The following is a 16,083-nucleotide window of genomic DNA, read 5'->3' as shown; positions in this document are numbered from 1 at the left end:
GGAAGGAAGCAGAGGAAGGAAGAGAGGGAGGAAGAGAGGAAGGAAGCAGAGGGAGGAAGAGAGGGAGGAAGAGAGGGAGTTCAGTAACACTAGAGAGTACAGTAATGACTAAACAATGTCAGTGGCTTGCTACTTTTACCTGACCGTAACAATTTGTTCAGAAAACATTATTTAGTAATTACTACTACTGGAAGGCAGGTTGATGTCATTAAAGTTCCTAAGAGTTAATGGCCTCCGATATGTTTACTGAGACGAGAGCATTACTCAAATCAAAGTGTATTTATCATATGCACAGGATACTCACCATAGCACCGGGGTTACCGCTGGATCCAGGGGCACCACCCTCTCCCTGTGGTCAGAGGGAACAGATGAGTTCTCCAGAACAGATAACGATAGATGTACATTGTGATAGATATCATTAGATTGACCTCTAACCTTAGGGCCGGCTGGGCCACCGTCTCCCTTGGCACCATCCATTCCATTGAAACCCTGAGAAGGAAATCAAAGAGCATTTTTTTAGGTTAGGTGCCGTTCTGTATGATTAGGAATTTAATGTAGGAATGTAGTAGTGTCATGGCTGTCATATCATCATGGGAGTAGGGTGAAGTAGCCCCTAGTTGCTGTTCTTGGATCAGTTATACATTTCCACTACAAATGGTTAGGGATAGGATTTCGGGAGGCAGCTGATCCTAGATCTGTACATAGGGGAAACTTCACCCTGGAGCATCCTCATGTCACTCCTCCTATTACTCACTCTGTGTCCCTTGATGCCGGGGAGGCCAGGAGTTCCAGGGGTTCCACGAGCACCCTGTAGGGCAGAAGAAGGAATGATGTGGACAGGTCGTCATAACAGACGAAAAACATACAGTCTTTATTCTTCATGTACTGTATGTCTTTTCAGTGCTGAAACTAACTTGATTTGGATTAGTGGTTATTTACTTTAATGTCCATATATTACAATGGTTCTAATTCAACTTTAAATCCCACCCTGTAGATACTCTACTTTAAATCCCACCCTGTAGATACTCTACTTTAAATCCCACCCTGTAGATACTCTACTTTAAATCCCACCCTGTAGATACTCTACATTAAATCCCACCCTGTAGATACTCTACTTTAAATCCCACCCTGTAGACACTCTACTTTAAATCCCACCCTGTAGATACTCTACTTTAAATCCCACCCTGTAGACACTCTACATTAAATCCCACCCTGTAGACACTCTACTTTAAATCCCACCCTGTAGACACTCTACATTAAATCCCACCCTGTAGACACTCTACATTAAATCCCACCCTGTAGATACTCTACTTTAAATCCCACCCTGTAGATACTCTACTTTAAATCCCACCCTGTAGATACTCTACTTTAAATCCCACCCTGTAGATACTCTACTTTAAATCCCACCCTGTAGATACTGTACTTTAAATCCCACCCTGTAGACACTCTACTTTAAATCCCACCCTGTAGACACTCTACTTTAAATCCCACCCTGTAGACACTCTACTTTAAATCCCACCCTGTAGATACTCTACTTTAAATCCCACCCTGTAGACACTCTACTTTAAATCCCACCCTGTAGACACTCTACTTTAAATCCCACCCTGTAGACACTCTACATTAAATCCCACCCTGTAGATACTCTACTTTAAATCCCACCCTGTAGACACTCTACTTTAAATCCCACCCTGTAGACACTCTACTTTAAATCCCACCCTGTAGACACTCTACATTAAATCCCACCCTGTAGATACTCTACATTAAATCCCACCCTGTAGATACTCTACTTTAAATCCCACCCTGTAGATACTCTACTTTAAATCCCACCCTGTAGATACTCTACTTTAAATCCCACCCTGTAGATACTCTACTTTAAATCCCACCCTGTAGATACTCTACTTTAAATCCCACCCTGTAGACACTCTACTTTAAATCCCACCCTGTAGATACTCTACTTTAAATCCCACCCTGTAGACACTCTACTTTAAATCCCACCCTGTAGACACTCTACTTTAAATCCCACCCTGTAGATACTCTACTTTAAATCCCACCCTGTAGATACTCTACTTTAAATCCCACCCTGTAGATACTCTACTTTAAATCCCACCCTGTAGACACTCTACTTTAAATCCCACCCTGTAGACACTCTACTTTAAATCCCACCCTGTAGACACTCTACATTAAATCCCACCCTGTAGATACTCTACTTTAAATCCCACCCTGTAGACACTCTACTTTAAATCCCACCCTGTAGATATTCTACTTTAAATCCCACCCTGTAGATACTCTACTTTAAATCCCACCCTGTAGACACTCTACTTTAAATCCCACCCTGTAGATATTCTACGTTAAATCCCACCCTGTAGACACTCTACATTAAATCCCACCCTGTAGACACTCTACTTTAAATCCCACCCTGTAGACACTCTACTTTAAATCCCACCCTGTAGATATTCTACGTTAAATCCCACCCTGTAGACACTCTACTTTAAATCCCACCCTGTAGACACTCTACTTTAAATCCCACCCTGTAGATACTCTACTTTAAATCCCACCCTGTAGATACTCTACTTTAAATCCCACCCTGTAGACACTCTACTTTAAATCCCACCCTGTAGATACTCTACTTTAAATCCCACCCTGTAGATACTCTACTTTAAATCCCACCCTGTAGATACTGTACTTTAAATCCCACCCTGTAGACACTCTACTTTAAATCCCACCCTGTAGACACTCTACTTTAAATCCCACCCTGTAGATACTGTACTTTAAATCCCACCCTGTAGACACTCTACTTTAAATCCCACCCTGTAGACACTCTACTTTAAATCCCACCCTGTAGATACTCTACTTTAAATCCCACCCTGTAGATACTCTACTTTAAATCCCACCCTGTAGACACTCTACATTAAATCCCACCCTGTAGACACTCTACTTTAAATCCCACCCTGTAGATACTCTACTTTAAATCCCACCCTGTAGATACTCTACTTTAAATCCCACCCTGTAGATACTCTACTTTAAATCCCACCCTGTAGATACTCTACTTTAAATCCCACCCTGTAGACACTCTACTTTAAATCCCACCCTGTAGATACTCTACTTTAAATCCCACCCTGTAGACACTCTACTTTAAATCCCACCCTGTAGATACTCTACTTTAAATCCCACCCTGTAGATACTCTACTTTAAATCCCACCCTGTAGATACTCTACTTTAAATCCCACCCTGTAGACACTCTACTTTAAATCCCACCCTGTAGACACTCTACATTAAATCCCACCCTGTAGACACTCTACTTTAAATCCCACCCTGTAGATACTCTACTTTAAATCCCACCCTGTAGATACTCTACTTTAAATCCCACCCTGTAGACACTCTACTTTAAATCCCACCCTGTAGACACTCTACTTTAAATCCCACCCTGTAGACACTCTACATTAAATCCCACCCTGTAGATACTCTACTTTAAATCCCACCATGTAGACACTCTACATTAAATCCCACCCTGTAGACACTCTACTTTAAATCCCACCCTGTAGACACTCTACTTTAAATCCCACCCTGTAGATACTCTACTTTAAATCCCACCCTGTAGACACTCTACTTTAAATCCCACCCTGTAGATACTCTACATTAAATCCCACCCTGTAGACACTCTACTTTAAATCCCACCCTGTAGATACTCTACTTTAAATCCCACCCTGTAGACACTCTACTTTAAATCCCACCCTGTAGATACTCTACTTTAAATCCCACCCTGTAGACACTCTACTTTAAATCCCACCCTGTAGATATTCTACTTTAAATCCCACCCTGTAGATACTCTACTTTAAATCCCACCCTGTAGACACTCTACTTTAAATCCCACCCTGTAGATACTCTACTTTAAATCCCACCCTGTAGACACTCTACTTTAAATCCCACCCTGTAGACACTCTACTTTAAATCCCACCCTGTAGATACTCTACTTTAAATCCCACCCTGTAGACACTCTACTTTAAATCCCACCCTGTAGATACTCTACTTTAAATCCCACCCTGTAGATACTCTACTTTAAATCCCACCCTGTAGACACTCTACTTCAAATCCCACCCTGTAGATACTCTACTTTAAATCCCACCCTGTAGATACTCTACTTTAAATCCCACCCTGTAGATACTCTACTTTAAATCCCACCCTGTAGACACTCTACTTTAAATCCCACCCTGTAGATACTCTACTTTAAATCCCACCCTGTAGACACTCTACTTTAAATCCCACCCTGTAGACACTCTACTTTAAATCCCACCCTGTAGATACTCTACTGATATTTGGGTTGCATCTAAAATAGCACCCTATTCACTTTATAGTGCACTACTTTTGACCAGAGCCCTGTGGGCACTACATATGGATTAGGGAGCCATTTGGAAGGCATCCTTGGTATCAGAGCCAGGTCTGTTTGGATAGGAGCATTTGACCCTTGATCTATAGGGTTAGAGGGCCACTCACCTGAGGGCCAGCGGAGCCACGCTCACCGGGGCGACCAGACCTGCCAGGCTCACCCTGCAGAGGAAAGAGGAGAGTGAGGTTGATGGAGAGACAGAGAGGTCCTCTCACTGTGAACAATGCTGTGGCAAACAGTGACAATAATGTGGCATAAAAAAATGCATAAAAAAGTGATGAATAAACTGCAAATATTATGATTAAATTACATATATATACAGTACCAGTCAAACGTTTGGACACACCTAGTCATTCAAGGGTTTTCTTTATTTTTACAATTTTCTTCACTATAGAATAATAGTGAAGACATCACAACTACGTAATAACACATATGGAATCATGAAGTAACCAAAAAGTGTTAAACAAATCAAAATATATTTAATTCTTCAAAGTAGCCACCCTTTGCCTTGATGACAGCTTTTCACACTTTTGGCAATCTCTCAACCAGCTTCATGAGGTAGTCACCTGGAATGCATTTAAATGAACAGGTGTGCCTTGTTAAAAGTGCATTTGTGGAATTTCTTTCCTTCTTAATGTGTTTGAGCCAATCAGTTTTGATGTGACAAGGTAGGGGTGGTATACAAAAGACAGCCCTATTTGGTAAAAGACCAAGTCCATATTATGGCAAGAACAGCTCAAACAAGCAAAGAGAAATGACATTCCATCATTACTTTAAGACATGAAGGTCAGTCAATGCAGAACATTTCAAGAACTATGAAAGCGCTATGATGAAACTGTCTCTCATGAGGACTGCCACAGGAGACCCAGAGTTACCTCTGCTGCAGAGGATAAGTTCATTAAAGTTACCAGCCTCAGAAATTGCAGCGCAAATAAATGCTTCACAGAGTTCAAGAAACAGACACATCTCAACATCAACTGTTCAGAGGAGACTGTGTGAATCAGGCCTTCATGGTCGAATTGCTGCAAAGAAACCACTACTAAAGGACACCAATAAGAAGAAGAGACTTGCTTGGGCCAAGAAACATGAGCAATGGACATTAGACTGGTGGAAATCTGGAAATTCTTCAGCGATACACCATCCCATACTGTTTGCGCTTAGTTGGACTATCATTTGTTTATCAACAGGACAATGACCCAACACACCTCTAGACTGTGCAAGGACTATTTGACCAAGAAGGAGAGTGATGGAGTGCTGCATCAGATGACCTGGCCTCCACATTCACCCGACTTCAACCCAATTTGATTTGTTTAACACTTGTTTGATTACTACATGATTCCATATGTGTTATTTCATAGTTTTGATGTCTTCACTATTATTCTACTATGTAGAAAATAGTACAAATAAAGAAAAACCATTGAATGACTAGTTATGTCCAAACTTTTGACTGGTACTGTATATATTATGAATACAGTATGTATGTAATTATGTATTCATACATGTCAATATGCAGTGGGGGGAAATATTATGGTGTAAGTTGCAAAGGAGGAAAACTAGAGGAAGTCTATGTTAAGTTCAGTTTACTGTCTTTACTAATGATCAGGGTTTCTGAGCTACAGATCTGACAAATGGAATAGAAGGAAAGTGGAGATCAGATCTGACAAATGGAATGAGATAGAAGGAAAGTGGAGATCAGATCTGACAAATGGAATGAGATAGAAGGAACGTGGAGATCAGATCTGACAAATGGAATGAGATAGAAGGAACGTGGAGATCAGATCTGACAAATGGAATGAGATAGAAGGAAAGTTGAGATCATGGAAACACAACTTACATTATCTCCGTTCTTGCCTGGGGGGCCCATTGTACCACGTTGACCCATGGGACCCTACAGGGAACAAACAAGCATGAAGGGAGGTGTGTGTGTGTATGTTGCTTTGTGTCAAAGGTTACTGGGGTATAATATACATTTATTATGACTGTTATAGATCACAAATGACAGGGCTCACTGAAATATAATATACACACAAGTGTGAATAGTCAGTGTGTGTGTGTGTGTGTGTGTGTGTGTGTGTGTGTGTGTGTGTGTGTGTGTGTGTGTGTGTGTGTGTGTGTGTGTGTGTGTGTGTGTGTGTGTGTGTGTGTGTGCGTGGGAGGTGGCTACTACAACATGGTCATGGACAGGAAGTGATGCGTTCAGAATGTGTGTCTAGTGATACTGATGGGCACAGGAAGTTGTAATGTTTGTATACTCACAGCACCGCCAGGCTCACCGGGCTCGCCAGGGGGACCATGATGACCGGGGGGACCCTGGACATGAACACAGATCAGACCATATGACACAGAGTATATAAGCTATAAGACTTATTATTATAACAAATGATGGGACATTTTCCGGAAATAAATTAATCCTAATCCTGTATGTACTAAAAGGCTTTTTCAAAGGAGATTCTCCATTGAGCATGCTTTTTAGTCCCAAACTAGACTTAATCTCCGTCCGGGAAACCGGCCCTATAAGACGTACTGTTTTAAGACATAAATATACTACATTGCATACTGTAGAAATGTATGCGGAGTCTCTAAAACAAACTATAGACATGTTATGGTCAGAGGGAACATGAGAATGTAGCTGCTATAATAAACACAGATGCAAATAAATGTTTATTTGTCAAAAAAGAATGAGATGAGTGAGGTTGGTGTTGTTGACAACACATCAAAGGACTAATGAGAGGATACTTACAGTGTTACCTGGTGGGCCAGCGAGACCACGGGGACCCATTGGGCCCTGTTGGAAACACAGCAACCAATGAATCAATTCATCCATTTGCAGCAGTACGTTACCTCCTTTGATTGAGATAAAGTGATTCTGTGAGATATTGTTAACTAAAGGATAAAATAGCTGATGATTGTGAGCGATCACTACCAGAGCACTACTGCAAACCTGAAAGCATTGTACTGTTTAAGCACTAGCTTAGTATAAACTCTACTGTGTCGACAGGATCCATGATCTTCTTCAAAAACACCAATACTAATCTGGTCTGCCTGGGGTCTGGCTATGTGATTGCGTAACTCTGACTAATATTTTTGTAGATGTTTGGTAATAGACAATGGTTGGCCATTTGTGAAGACAGTTTTGCATTGCAGCAGTCCACATTATCTGTGTTTCATATAGTTAACATCACTGTTTTGATACTGTCTCTTATCAGGGTTCCTGAAGGGGTTTGTCTCAGCGAGGAGCATTTTGGAAAAAAGTGTTTTAATTACTCCTTTTATGTGCTATCCTCTGGGAATACAATGTCTTTGTATATCTTGCTGTATATGTTTTTACGCAAATAAATTAAATTAAATTACATGTATCCTGGAAATGTGGCTTCACTCTCCACACTAAACAGCACAGAGGAAGAAAAAAAGCAGTTTGTACCATTGGTCCCTGTTGGGCCTGGCCGCCGCTGGATTTCTCGTCATAACCATGGTGCATCTGAGGAGAGAAGTTCTGGAGGAAAGGAAAGAAATGATCAATTTGTTTCTAAAAATAGTTAGCTTTGGATGTTTCTAAATACATACAACATAGAGATGACAAAACAGCAAAATATGTTTGTAACTAGTTACAACTGTTAATAACACTGTCCGTAACTCATGTTAATAACTAGTTACAACTGTTAATAACACTGTCCGTAACTCATGTTAATAACTAGTTACAACTGTTAATAACACTGTCCGTAACTCATGTTAATAACTGGTTACAACTGTTAATAACACTGTCCGTAACTCATGTTAATAACTGGTTACAACTGTTAATAACACTGCCTGTAACTCATGTTAATAACTGGTTACAACTGTTAATAACACTGCCTGTAACTCATGTTAATAACTGGTTACAACTGTTAATAACACTGTCCGTAACTCATGTTAATAACTGGTTACAACTGTTAATAACACTGCCTGTAACTCATGTTAATAACTGGTTACAACTGTTAATAACACTGTCCGTAACTCATGTTAATAACTGGTTACAACTGTTAATAACACTGTCCGTAACTCATGTTAATAACTAGTTACAACTGTTAATAACACTGTCCGTAACCCCGTTTATAATTGGTTATAATTGTTAATGAAACTGTCTGTAAATCATGTTTATAATTGGTTATAATTGTTAATAACACTGTCTGTAAGTCATGTTTATAATTGGTTATAATTGTTAATAACACTGTCTGTAAGTCATGTTTATAATTGGTTATAATTGTTAATAACACTGTCCGTAACCACGTTTATAATTGGTTATAATTGTTAATGACACTGTCTGTAAGTCATGTTTATAATTGGTTATAATTGTTAATAACACTGTCTGTAAGTCATGTTTATAATTGGTTACAACTGTTAATAACACTGTCCGTAACTCATGTTAATAACTAGTTACAACTGTTAATAACACTGTCCGTAACCCCGTTTATTATTGGTTATAATTGTTAATGACACTGTCTGTAAATGATGTTTATAATTGGTTATAATTGTTAATAACACTGTCTGTAAGTCATGTTTATAATTGGTTATAATTGTTAATAACACTGTCCGTAACCACGTTTATAATTGGTTATAATTGTTAATGACACTGTCTGTAAGTCATGTTTATAATTGGTTATAATTGTTAATAACACTGTCTGTAAGTCATGTTTATAATTGGTTACAACTGTTAATAACACTGTCCGTAACTCATGTTAATAACTAGTTACAACTGTTAATAACACTGTCCGTAACCCCGTTTATAATTGGTTATAATTGTTAATGACACTGTCTGTAAATGATGTTTATAATTGGTTATAATTGTTAATAACACTGTCTGTAAGTCATGTTTATAATTGGTTATAATTGTTAATAACACTGTCTGTAAGTCATGTTTATAATTGGTTATAATTGTTAATAACACTGTCCGTAACCACGTTTATAATTGGTTATAATTGTTAATGACACTGTCTGTAAGTCATGTTTATAATTGGTTATAATTGTTAATGACACTGTCTGTAAGTCATGTTTATAATTGGTTATAATTGTTAATAACACTGTCTGTAAGTCATGTTTATAATTGGTTAAAATTGTTAAAAACACTAAGTCATGTTTATAATTGGTTAAAATTGTTACTAACACTGTCTATAAGTCGTGTTTATAACTGCTATAACTGTTAATAACACTGTCTGTACTGTAAGTCATGTTTATAATAGATTAGAACTGTTAATAACACTGTCTCTAACTCAAACTCCAAAATGGCACCCAATTCCCTACAAATTACACTACTTTTGACCAGGGTTCTGGTCAAAAGTAGTGCACTATATAGGGAACAGGGTGCCATTTGGGATGTAGCTTTAGTCATATAGGGTGAAATAACAGCTTGCTACATCAAACAATTCATTAGAAAATGGGGCAAGTATCTACTAGTATCACTATTAACGAGGAGGAACCTTTTCTATCTACTATCATAACAGATGTGTGCCTATCTGTTTTCTCTTTCTAGTCCAGGGCTCTCCAACCCTGTCCCTGGATAGCTGCCATACAGTAGGTTTTCACTCCAACCCTGTCCCTGGATAGCTACCATACAGTAGGTTTTCACTCCAACCCTGTCCCTGGATAGCTGCCATACAGTAGGTTTTCACTCCAACCCTGTCCCTGGATAGCTACCATACAGTAGGTTTTCACTCCAACCCTGTCCCTGGATAGCTACCATACAGTAGGTTTTCACTCCAACCCTGTCCCTGGATAGCTACCATACAGTAGGTTTTCACTCCAACCCTGTCCCTGGATAGCTACCATACAGTAGGTTTTCACTCCAACCCTGTCCCTGGATAGCTACCATACAGTAGGTTTTCACTACAACCCTGTTCCTGGAGAGCTACCCTCCTGTAGGTTTTCACTCCAACCCTGTTCCTGGAGAGCTACCCTCCTGTAGGTTTTCACTCCAACCCTGTTCCTGGAGAGCTACCATCCTGTAGGGTGTCACTCCAACTCTAATCTAGCACACCTGATTCTAATAATTAGCTGGTTGATAAGATGAATCAGGTTGGTTTCAACAGTGGTTGGAGCGAAAACCTACAAGAGGGTAGCTCTCCAGGAACAGGGTTGGAGTGAAAACCTATAGGAGGGTAGCTCACCAAAAACAAGCTTGGAGAGCCCTCCTCTACTCGAACTCCTCTCCTCCATAACCCTGCCTTAGATCAGAGAACCAGGGAGCTGTCCACTCACCACTGGTGCTGAAGGGAGCAGGGAGCTACTATAAACTCACCACTGGTGCTGAAGGGAGCAGGGAGCTACTGTAAACTCACCACTGGTGCTGAAGGGAGCAGGGAGCTACTGTAAACTCACTGCTCTCTAACTCAGATATCTGTTGATATTTCCTCTCAGGTAAAAAGCATGGATGTAAATAACTGGTCCAAGACTGGTAGTAACTGGACAATATCCACAGGAATAGTCAGTGGATATTGTCTTGTCATGAGGTTACTTACTCCACCGCCAAGACCAGGAGGTCCAGGGGGGCCTGGGGGGCCGGGAAGGCCAGGCTGGCCGTCCATGCCATCGTTACCGGGAACACCCTCAGGACCCTGGAGAGATGGACAGACAGATAGACAGACAGCTAGTCAGTAACAGAGACATATATATTGACAGACAGCTACTCAGTAACAGCTCAGCCTTCAACAACCCATGGCTGAGTTACTTAGATAAATACAGTTCTGTGTGCACTGCATTAGACAAATTCAGGCCTATCTTCTAATGCACTTCATAAGATAAATGATATTTTAATTGGTATAGACCTAAAAGTGGTGGTTGAAGTGGTGAAGTAGTGCATGCTGTGAATAGCAATTCTGGCATTGTTGATTTTTTTCTTTCAAATGTTTAAAATCATTCACACCGGTTGGTATGCAAGTGCTGGTGTAACCTGTGTTGCAAAGATCAACGTTTATGCTAGTGCTGATTTGACCTGGGTTGCAAAGGTCAACGTTCAAACAAAGGTCAATAGGTCAATATGTTTAATATTTTAAAAATCTATATCTGTCAATAGAAACTAATGTCAACCTTTACTTTTAAAGACGTGTGTAAGTTAAACAGTTACAATAACATTGTACTGTAAAAACTCTACTGCAAATTAGCTTTGCTGTGTTTAATAGGTGTGTTCAATATGTGTATTCAATGGGTGTGTTCAATAGGTGTGTTCAATAGGTGTGTTCCATAGGTGTGTTCCATAGGTGTGTTCAATAGGTGTGTTCCATAGGTGTGTTCCATAGGTGTGTTCCATAGGTGTGTTCCATAGGTATGTTCTATAGGTGTGTTCAATAGGTGTGTTCATTAGGTATGTTCTAAAGGTGTGTTAAATAGGTGTGTAAACTCAGAACCTAATTTCACTGTCTAGTTACTCCATTTGATTCTGTACTGAACAGAAGCAGCAGATAAGCCAAAGACCGTCTCCTGCTCCTATCCTTCCAAAATGTCCACCTGTGTTTACAATCCTTTACAGTTCAAATCCCAACCTCCACCTCAAGCACCACTTCTGCAAAGCCATGATTCATCAGAAGAATCAATGACACTAATCTACCGTACCAGAATATGTTTTTCCTTAGGCCTCTCATGGAACATATAAACCATAGGACATGTCGCAAGCTATACAATTTAATTACACAAAATAAACAACTTCAAGTTGAACTTAAGTTAAACTTATGTCCTAAGTTGAACTTGAAACTTACATCATCACCCTTGGGGCCAACTCCTCCCTCTGGTCCCTATGGGAGAACAACAAGAGGAAGAGAATCAGCTGTGCTACAGTGCTCCTTTCACTGCACTCCAATGAGAGAGGTATAGTCCTACTGAGGCACCAATGAGAGAGGTGTAGTCCTATTGAAGCACCAAAGAGAGAGGTGTAGTCCTACTGAGGCACCAAAGAGAGAGCTGTAGTCCTACTGAGGCACCAATGAGAGAGGTGTAGTTCTACTGAGGCACCAATGAAAGAGGTTTAGGCACACTGAGGCATTTCAATGAGAGAGGTGTAGTCCTACTGAAGCACCAATGAGAGAAGTGAAGGCCTACTGAGGCACCAATGAGAGAGGTGTAATCCTACTGAGGTAGCAGTATACTTAGCACAAATAAAGGAATTGAATGTTTGTTTGGTGGAGAGTCAAATGGTAAGCCTAGAGCACATTCGAAAGGTATCACAGTTTGAATGAATTGAAATGAATAGCATACACCACACATTTCAACAAATATTACCCATAATGAACATAATGGGCTCATTTATGATGCCTGTAAGCAGGCCAGAACTGTTATTATTAAATAATATGATAACAGTCATGCACCAATGGAGGCTGCTGAGGGAAGGATGGCTCATTATAATGGCTGGAACGGAGCTAATGGAATGGCATCAAACCATGTGTTTTATGTATTTGATACCATTCCACTGATTCCGCTCCAGATATTACCACTAAGCCCGTCCTCCCCAATTAAGGTGCAACCAACCTCCTGTGTCATGCACTAATACATTTTCACTGACATAAATCAATCTTGGGAGTAAAATGTGCATAAATACCTCTGTCTCAGACACTACTGGCCCCTGGGGACCTATGAAATCAATTGAGAGGAAAATATAATATTATTATGACCCCTTATAAACTCATATCAAACATGAATTGTGTAGTAGTACTATCCTGTAAACAATGTTTCTCAATGTATAATAATACTGTGTTGATAATGAATGCATGATGGCTGGACCCCATACAGCAATGTGAAGACATCACAGGCTTAATGCTGATTAGGCCTATATATGAGGAGATGTGAGTGTAAAATGAATCTGCACGTCCACATCTCTAGCATTTAACAGGGTTAATCCATTCATTAAGGTGGAGGGAAAAGAAAAGCAATAGTAATATCCAATTGAATGATTTGCTTCTCATCAATAAGGTATCCACAGTCCATTCTAAGTAATGGCCAGCCCAGTCTGGGCAGTGTAGACTAAGGGCTGCTCGGTTCCTTTCGGGTTTGTCCCCCTCTGTCTATAACTGGAAACATTGCAGTCAACTGGTGCCACTAGGCGGTGCCAGAACACTACCACAAAGCACAGGTGGGCAGCAGGTAGCCTAGTGGTTAGAGTGTTGGGCCAGTAACTGAAAGGTTGCTAGATCAAATCCCCTAGCTGATAAGGTAAAAATATGTTGTTCTGTCCCTGCACAAGGCAGTTAACCCACTGTTCCTAGGCTGTCATTGTAAATAAGAATTTGTTCTTAACTGACTAGTTAAATAAATAAAGGTTAAATATAAGGTCATCAAAGGTAGGCTACCCTCTGTCTCGGAGTCATCGGGGCAGATAGGACAGCATTCGCCGTCGGGGATGATAGGGTCGGCGCAGTCGGTTGTGTCCTCACAAATCACTTCGTCGCACATAACGGTTCCGCTGTCGCAGACGCAGATCTGGCAGGGTTCGGGTTTCCACACATCCTTATCGTTGTACTGTTGGCCGTCCAACGAGCAGCTGCCGAATCCACCTGGGAAGATGGAGTTTTGGAGACGCAAGGTAAGTCACATGGCAAATAAATCTATCAGAAGTGACATCATTTAAACAGAAGGCCTCATACTTCTAACGTGTAGGCTAAACCCAAACCTCTTCAAATAAAAATGTGACAATGCAGGAAAAACTAGAAAAGAGCAAAACCAGTCATGACTGTGAAACTGAAGTCCTGCTACAGGTACTGTAGACCTAATGTAGGATCCTAGGAGGCCACTCTCAATGAATCGACATAGGCCTAAGATTGGCAAGGCCTAGACCTACCAAGATCCCAAAGGCTCAAGGCCCAACTTGAGAATCCTTTAGATATTTATTAGATGTAGGCCTATTTACAGAATATTTAAGAAAAAGCAGCCTACAGAGGCCCTACTACTCCCTACTACAGGCATAAATTAACTGAATGTCCTATTGTGTTGCACTGGTTGTTGCCTTTGCAGTAGACCAGCATCTAATGGGAGTTGTAACGTGGTCGGTAAAAATGGGGGAGCCGCCCCCTCGAAACATAAAATGTTTCCAAATGCAATGAAATGCTTTATGGCATGCATAATTACCAAGGCCTATGTTTGAACTTTGAACTACAAGCAATGCTATAGCCAACATCAGACAGGCCTAGGCCTATAACCAACATCAGACAGGCCTAGGCCTATAACCAACATCTGACAAGCCTGTAGGGTCTCTAATTGGGGTTCCGGTGGGTCCCTATACTTGTAATTGTTAATATCTACCACATAGTGGCGCTCCCAGCCTGTACAATGACACAATCTACAGAGCCACATGCCCCTCCCTATATCCAATCTGATCAATTGATGTCTAGACAATTCCATTGAAGACGTCATAGTTAAACTATTTTCACTTAATTTGACTCCCTGGTTTAAAGTTACTCTAAAAGAAGCAATGGAAACTTCTTGTTGCAAATTCCATTTGGGTTTGTTAAATAGGTTACAAACTTCCATTTATACTAGTAGGCCAATGGGGAATAAGGCGTGGCTTTCCTATTGTCTAATCTTTGAGGAGCTTTTTCCAGTCCATGCATAATTCGTTGTTGCGTTGTTCATAATATAATTCCTAGATTTTGGTGATAGGCCTCAGGCCTTTGTTCTGAGCTTTTTTTCTGAAAAATATGTCCTCATTGCTTATTTTTATTTAATTTACATCAGCAATATATATTTTCTCAAGTGGTTTGTAAATGTTTAGTTTAATCCAATTCCATCTGAACATCATGTCATCATTGCACATCCAAGCTTTTGTAGCAGCTAGAATTTCCCTTGCCCGAGGACATGGAACAGCGCGTGAACAGCGATGGCAGGGGCGCGCTAAACATGTGTCTGCACGCCAGGGAACGAACGCTCAGCCATGGAAGCAGAACAATATAAAATCCTTGTTCAATGCATCTAGCTTCAGAGCTCCAAAAGCAATGGTATAACCCCTTTGATGATGTTTGCTGACAATTTAACGCCATGTTTCCCACAGGGTAGGTAAGCATCATTTGTAACATCCCAAACACAAAAGAAAGGTGCGCAGCATCCTTTTACGCGCTATCCAATTCTTCCTGCGAGCGTCCCTGTCCCATAATCTCATATAAAGTGATACTTACTATCGTCCTCTCCTTGACCTCTCGCCAATAGTACTGTTGCGCTCAGCAACAGCGCTAACCGAATATCCACAAAGCTGAACATGTCTAAATATTAGACATGTAGACTCTTTGCAGCAAGGGGAATCCTGGTTTTACTCCTCAGACTCCAACCATAAAACGTAGTGTCCGGTTCTTTGTTACTCCAATCCAGACCCTGACAGAACCTCCCTACTGCCTAAACAAATGAGTAAACTGGGCTTTTATATGCCAAACTTTTGGGGAGGTCCTGGGAGCAGAAGATAACTTGTACATGTTCAAGTGAAAGGAGTCCCTCCTTCACAGTTCGGGGGGAAGGGCGGCATTTAAAACATGTAAAACAAGTTCACATTTTGGTTAAAACGTGGACATTCAAACACCGGGCCTGTCATCTTCCGACTCCATGGATATTTTTTTCTTATTCAAACGAACTATTTTCAACCCTACTTTAATCTTGATAGTAGCCTATTCAACTTGAGGCAATTTGTCAGGAACGTTTTTAAATCCACATTTTGGAACATGCCATCAAGTGTTTCATTATTTCAATTGCGTTGTAAG

At 40.5% G+C, this 16,083-nt stretch overlaps 1 protein-coding gene across 1 annotated transcript in view; it reads right to left on the bottom strand.

The window, feature by feature from the left end:
- Nucleotides 1-15,744, bottom strand: part of LOC115152868 (collagen alpha-1(I) chain) — a 36,645-nt gene extending 20,901 nt beyond the window's left edge. Inside the window, exons 1-13 of the mRNA XM_029697758.1 lie at nucleotides 15,511-15,744; nucleotides 13,693-13,896; nucleotides 12,945-12,976; nucleotides 12,109-12,144; nucleotides 10,876-10,971; nucleotides 7,806-7,877; nucleotides 7,125-7,169; nucleotides 6,641-6,694; nucleotides 6,219-6,272; nucleotides 4,492-4,545; nucleotides 755-808; nucleotides 436-489; nucleotides 305-349 (exon numbers count right to left, since the gene is read on the bottom strand). Coding sequence (XP_029553618.1) covers nucleotides 305-349; nucleotides 436-489; nucleotides 755-808; nucleotides 4,492-4,545; nucleotides 6,219-6,272; nucleotides 6,641-6,694; nucleotides 7,125-7,169; nucleotides 7,806-7,877; nucleotides 10,876-10,971; nucleotides 12,109-12,144; nucleotides 12,945-12,976; nucleotides 13,693-13,896; nucleotides 15,511-15,592 — 882 coding nt within the window. The 5' untranslated portion in view covers nucleotides 15,593-15,744. The remainder of the gene's footprint in view (nucleotides 1-304; nucleotides 350-435; nucleotides 490-754; nucleotides 809-4,491; nucleotides 4,546-6,218; nucleotides 6,273-6,640; nucleotides 6,695-7,124; nucleotides 7,170-7,805; nucleotides 7,878-10,875; nucleotides 10,972-12,108; nucleotides 12,145-12,944; nucleotides 12,977-13,692; nucleotides 13,897-15,510) is intronic.
- Between the last annotated feature and the right edge of the window lie 339 nt (nucleotides 15,745-16,083).

Source organism: Salmo trutta, chromosome 18 (assembly GCF_901001165.1).
Source record: "Salmo trutta chromosome 18, fSalTru1.1, whole genome shotgun sequence".
NCBI classification, from domain to species: domain Eukaryota; kingdom Metazoa; phylum Chordata; class Actinopteri; order Salmoniformes; family Salmonidae; genus Salmo; species Salmo trutta.
This window is presented reverse-complemented; position numbering and strand designations above follow the sequence as displayed.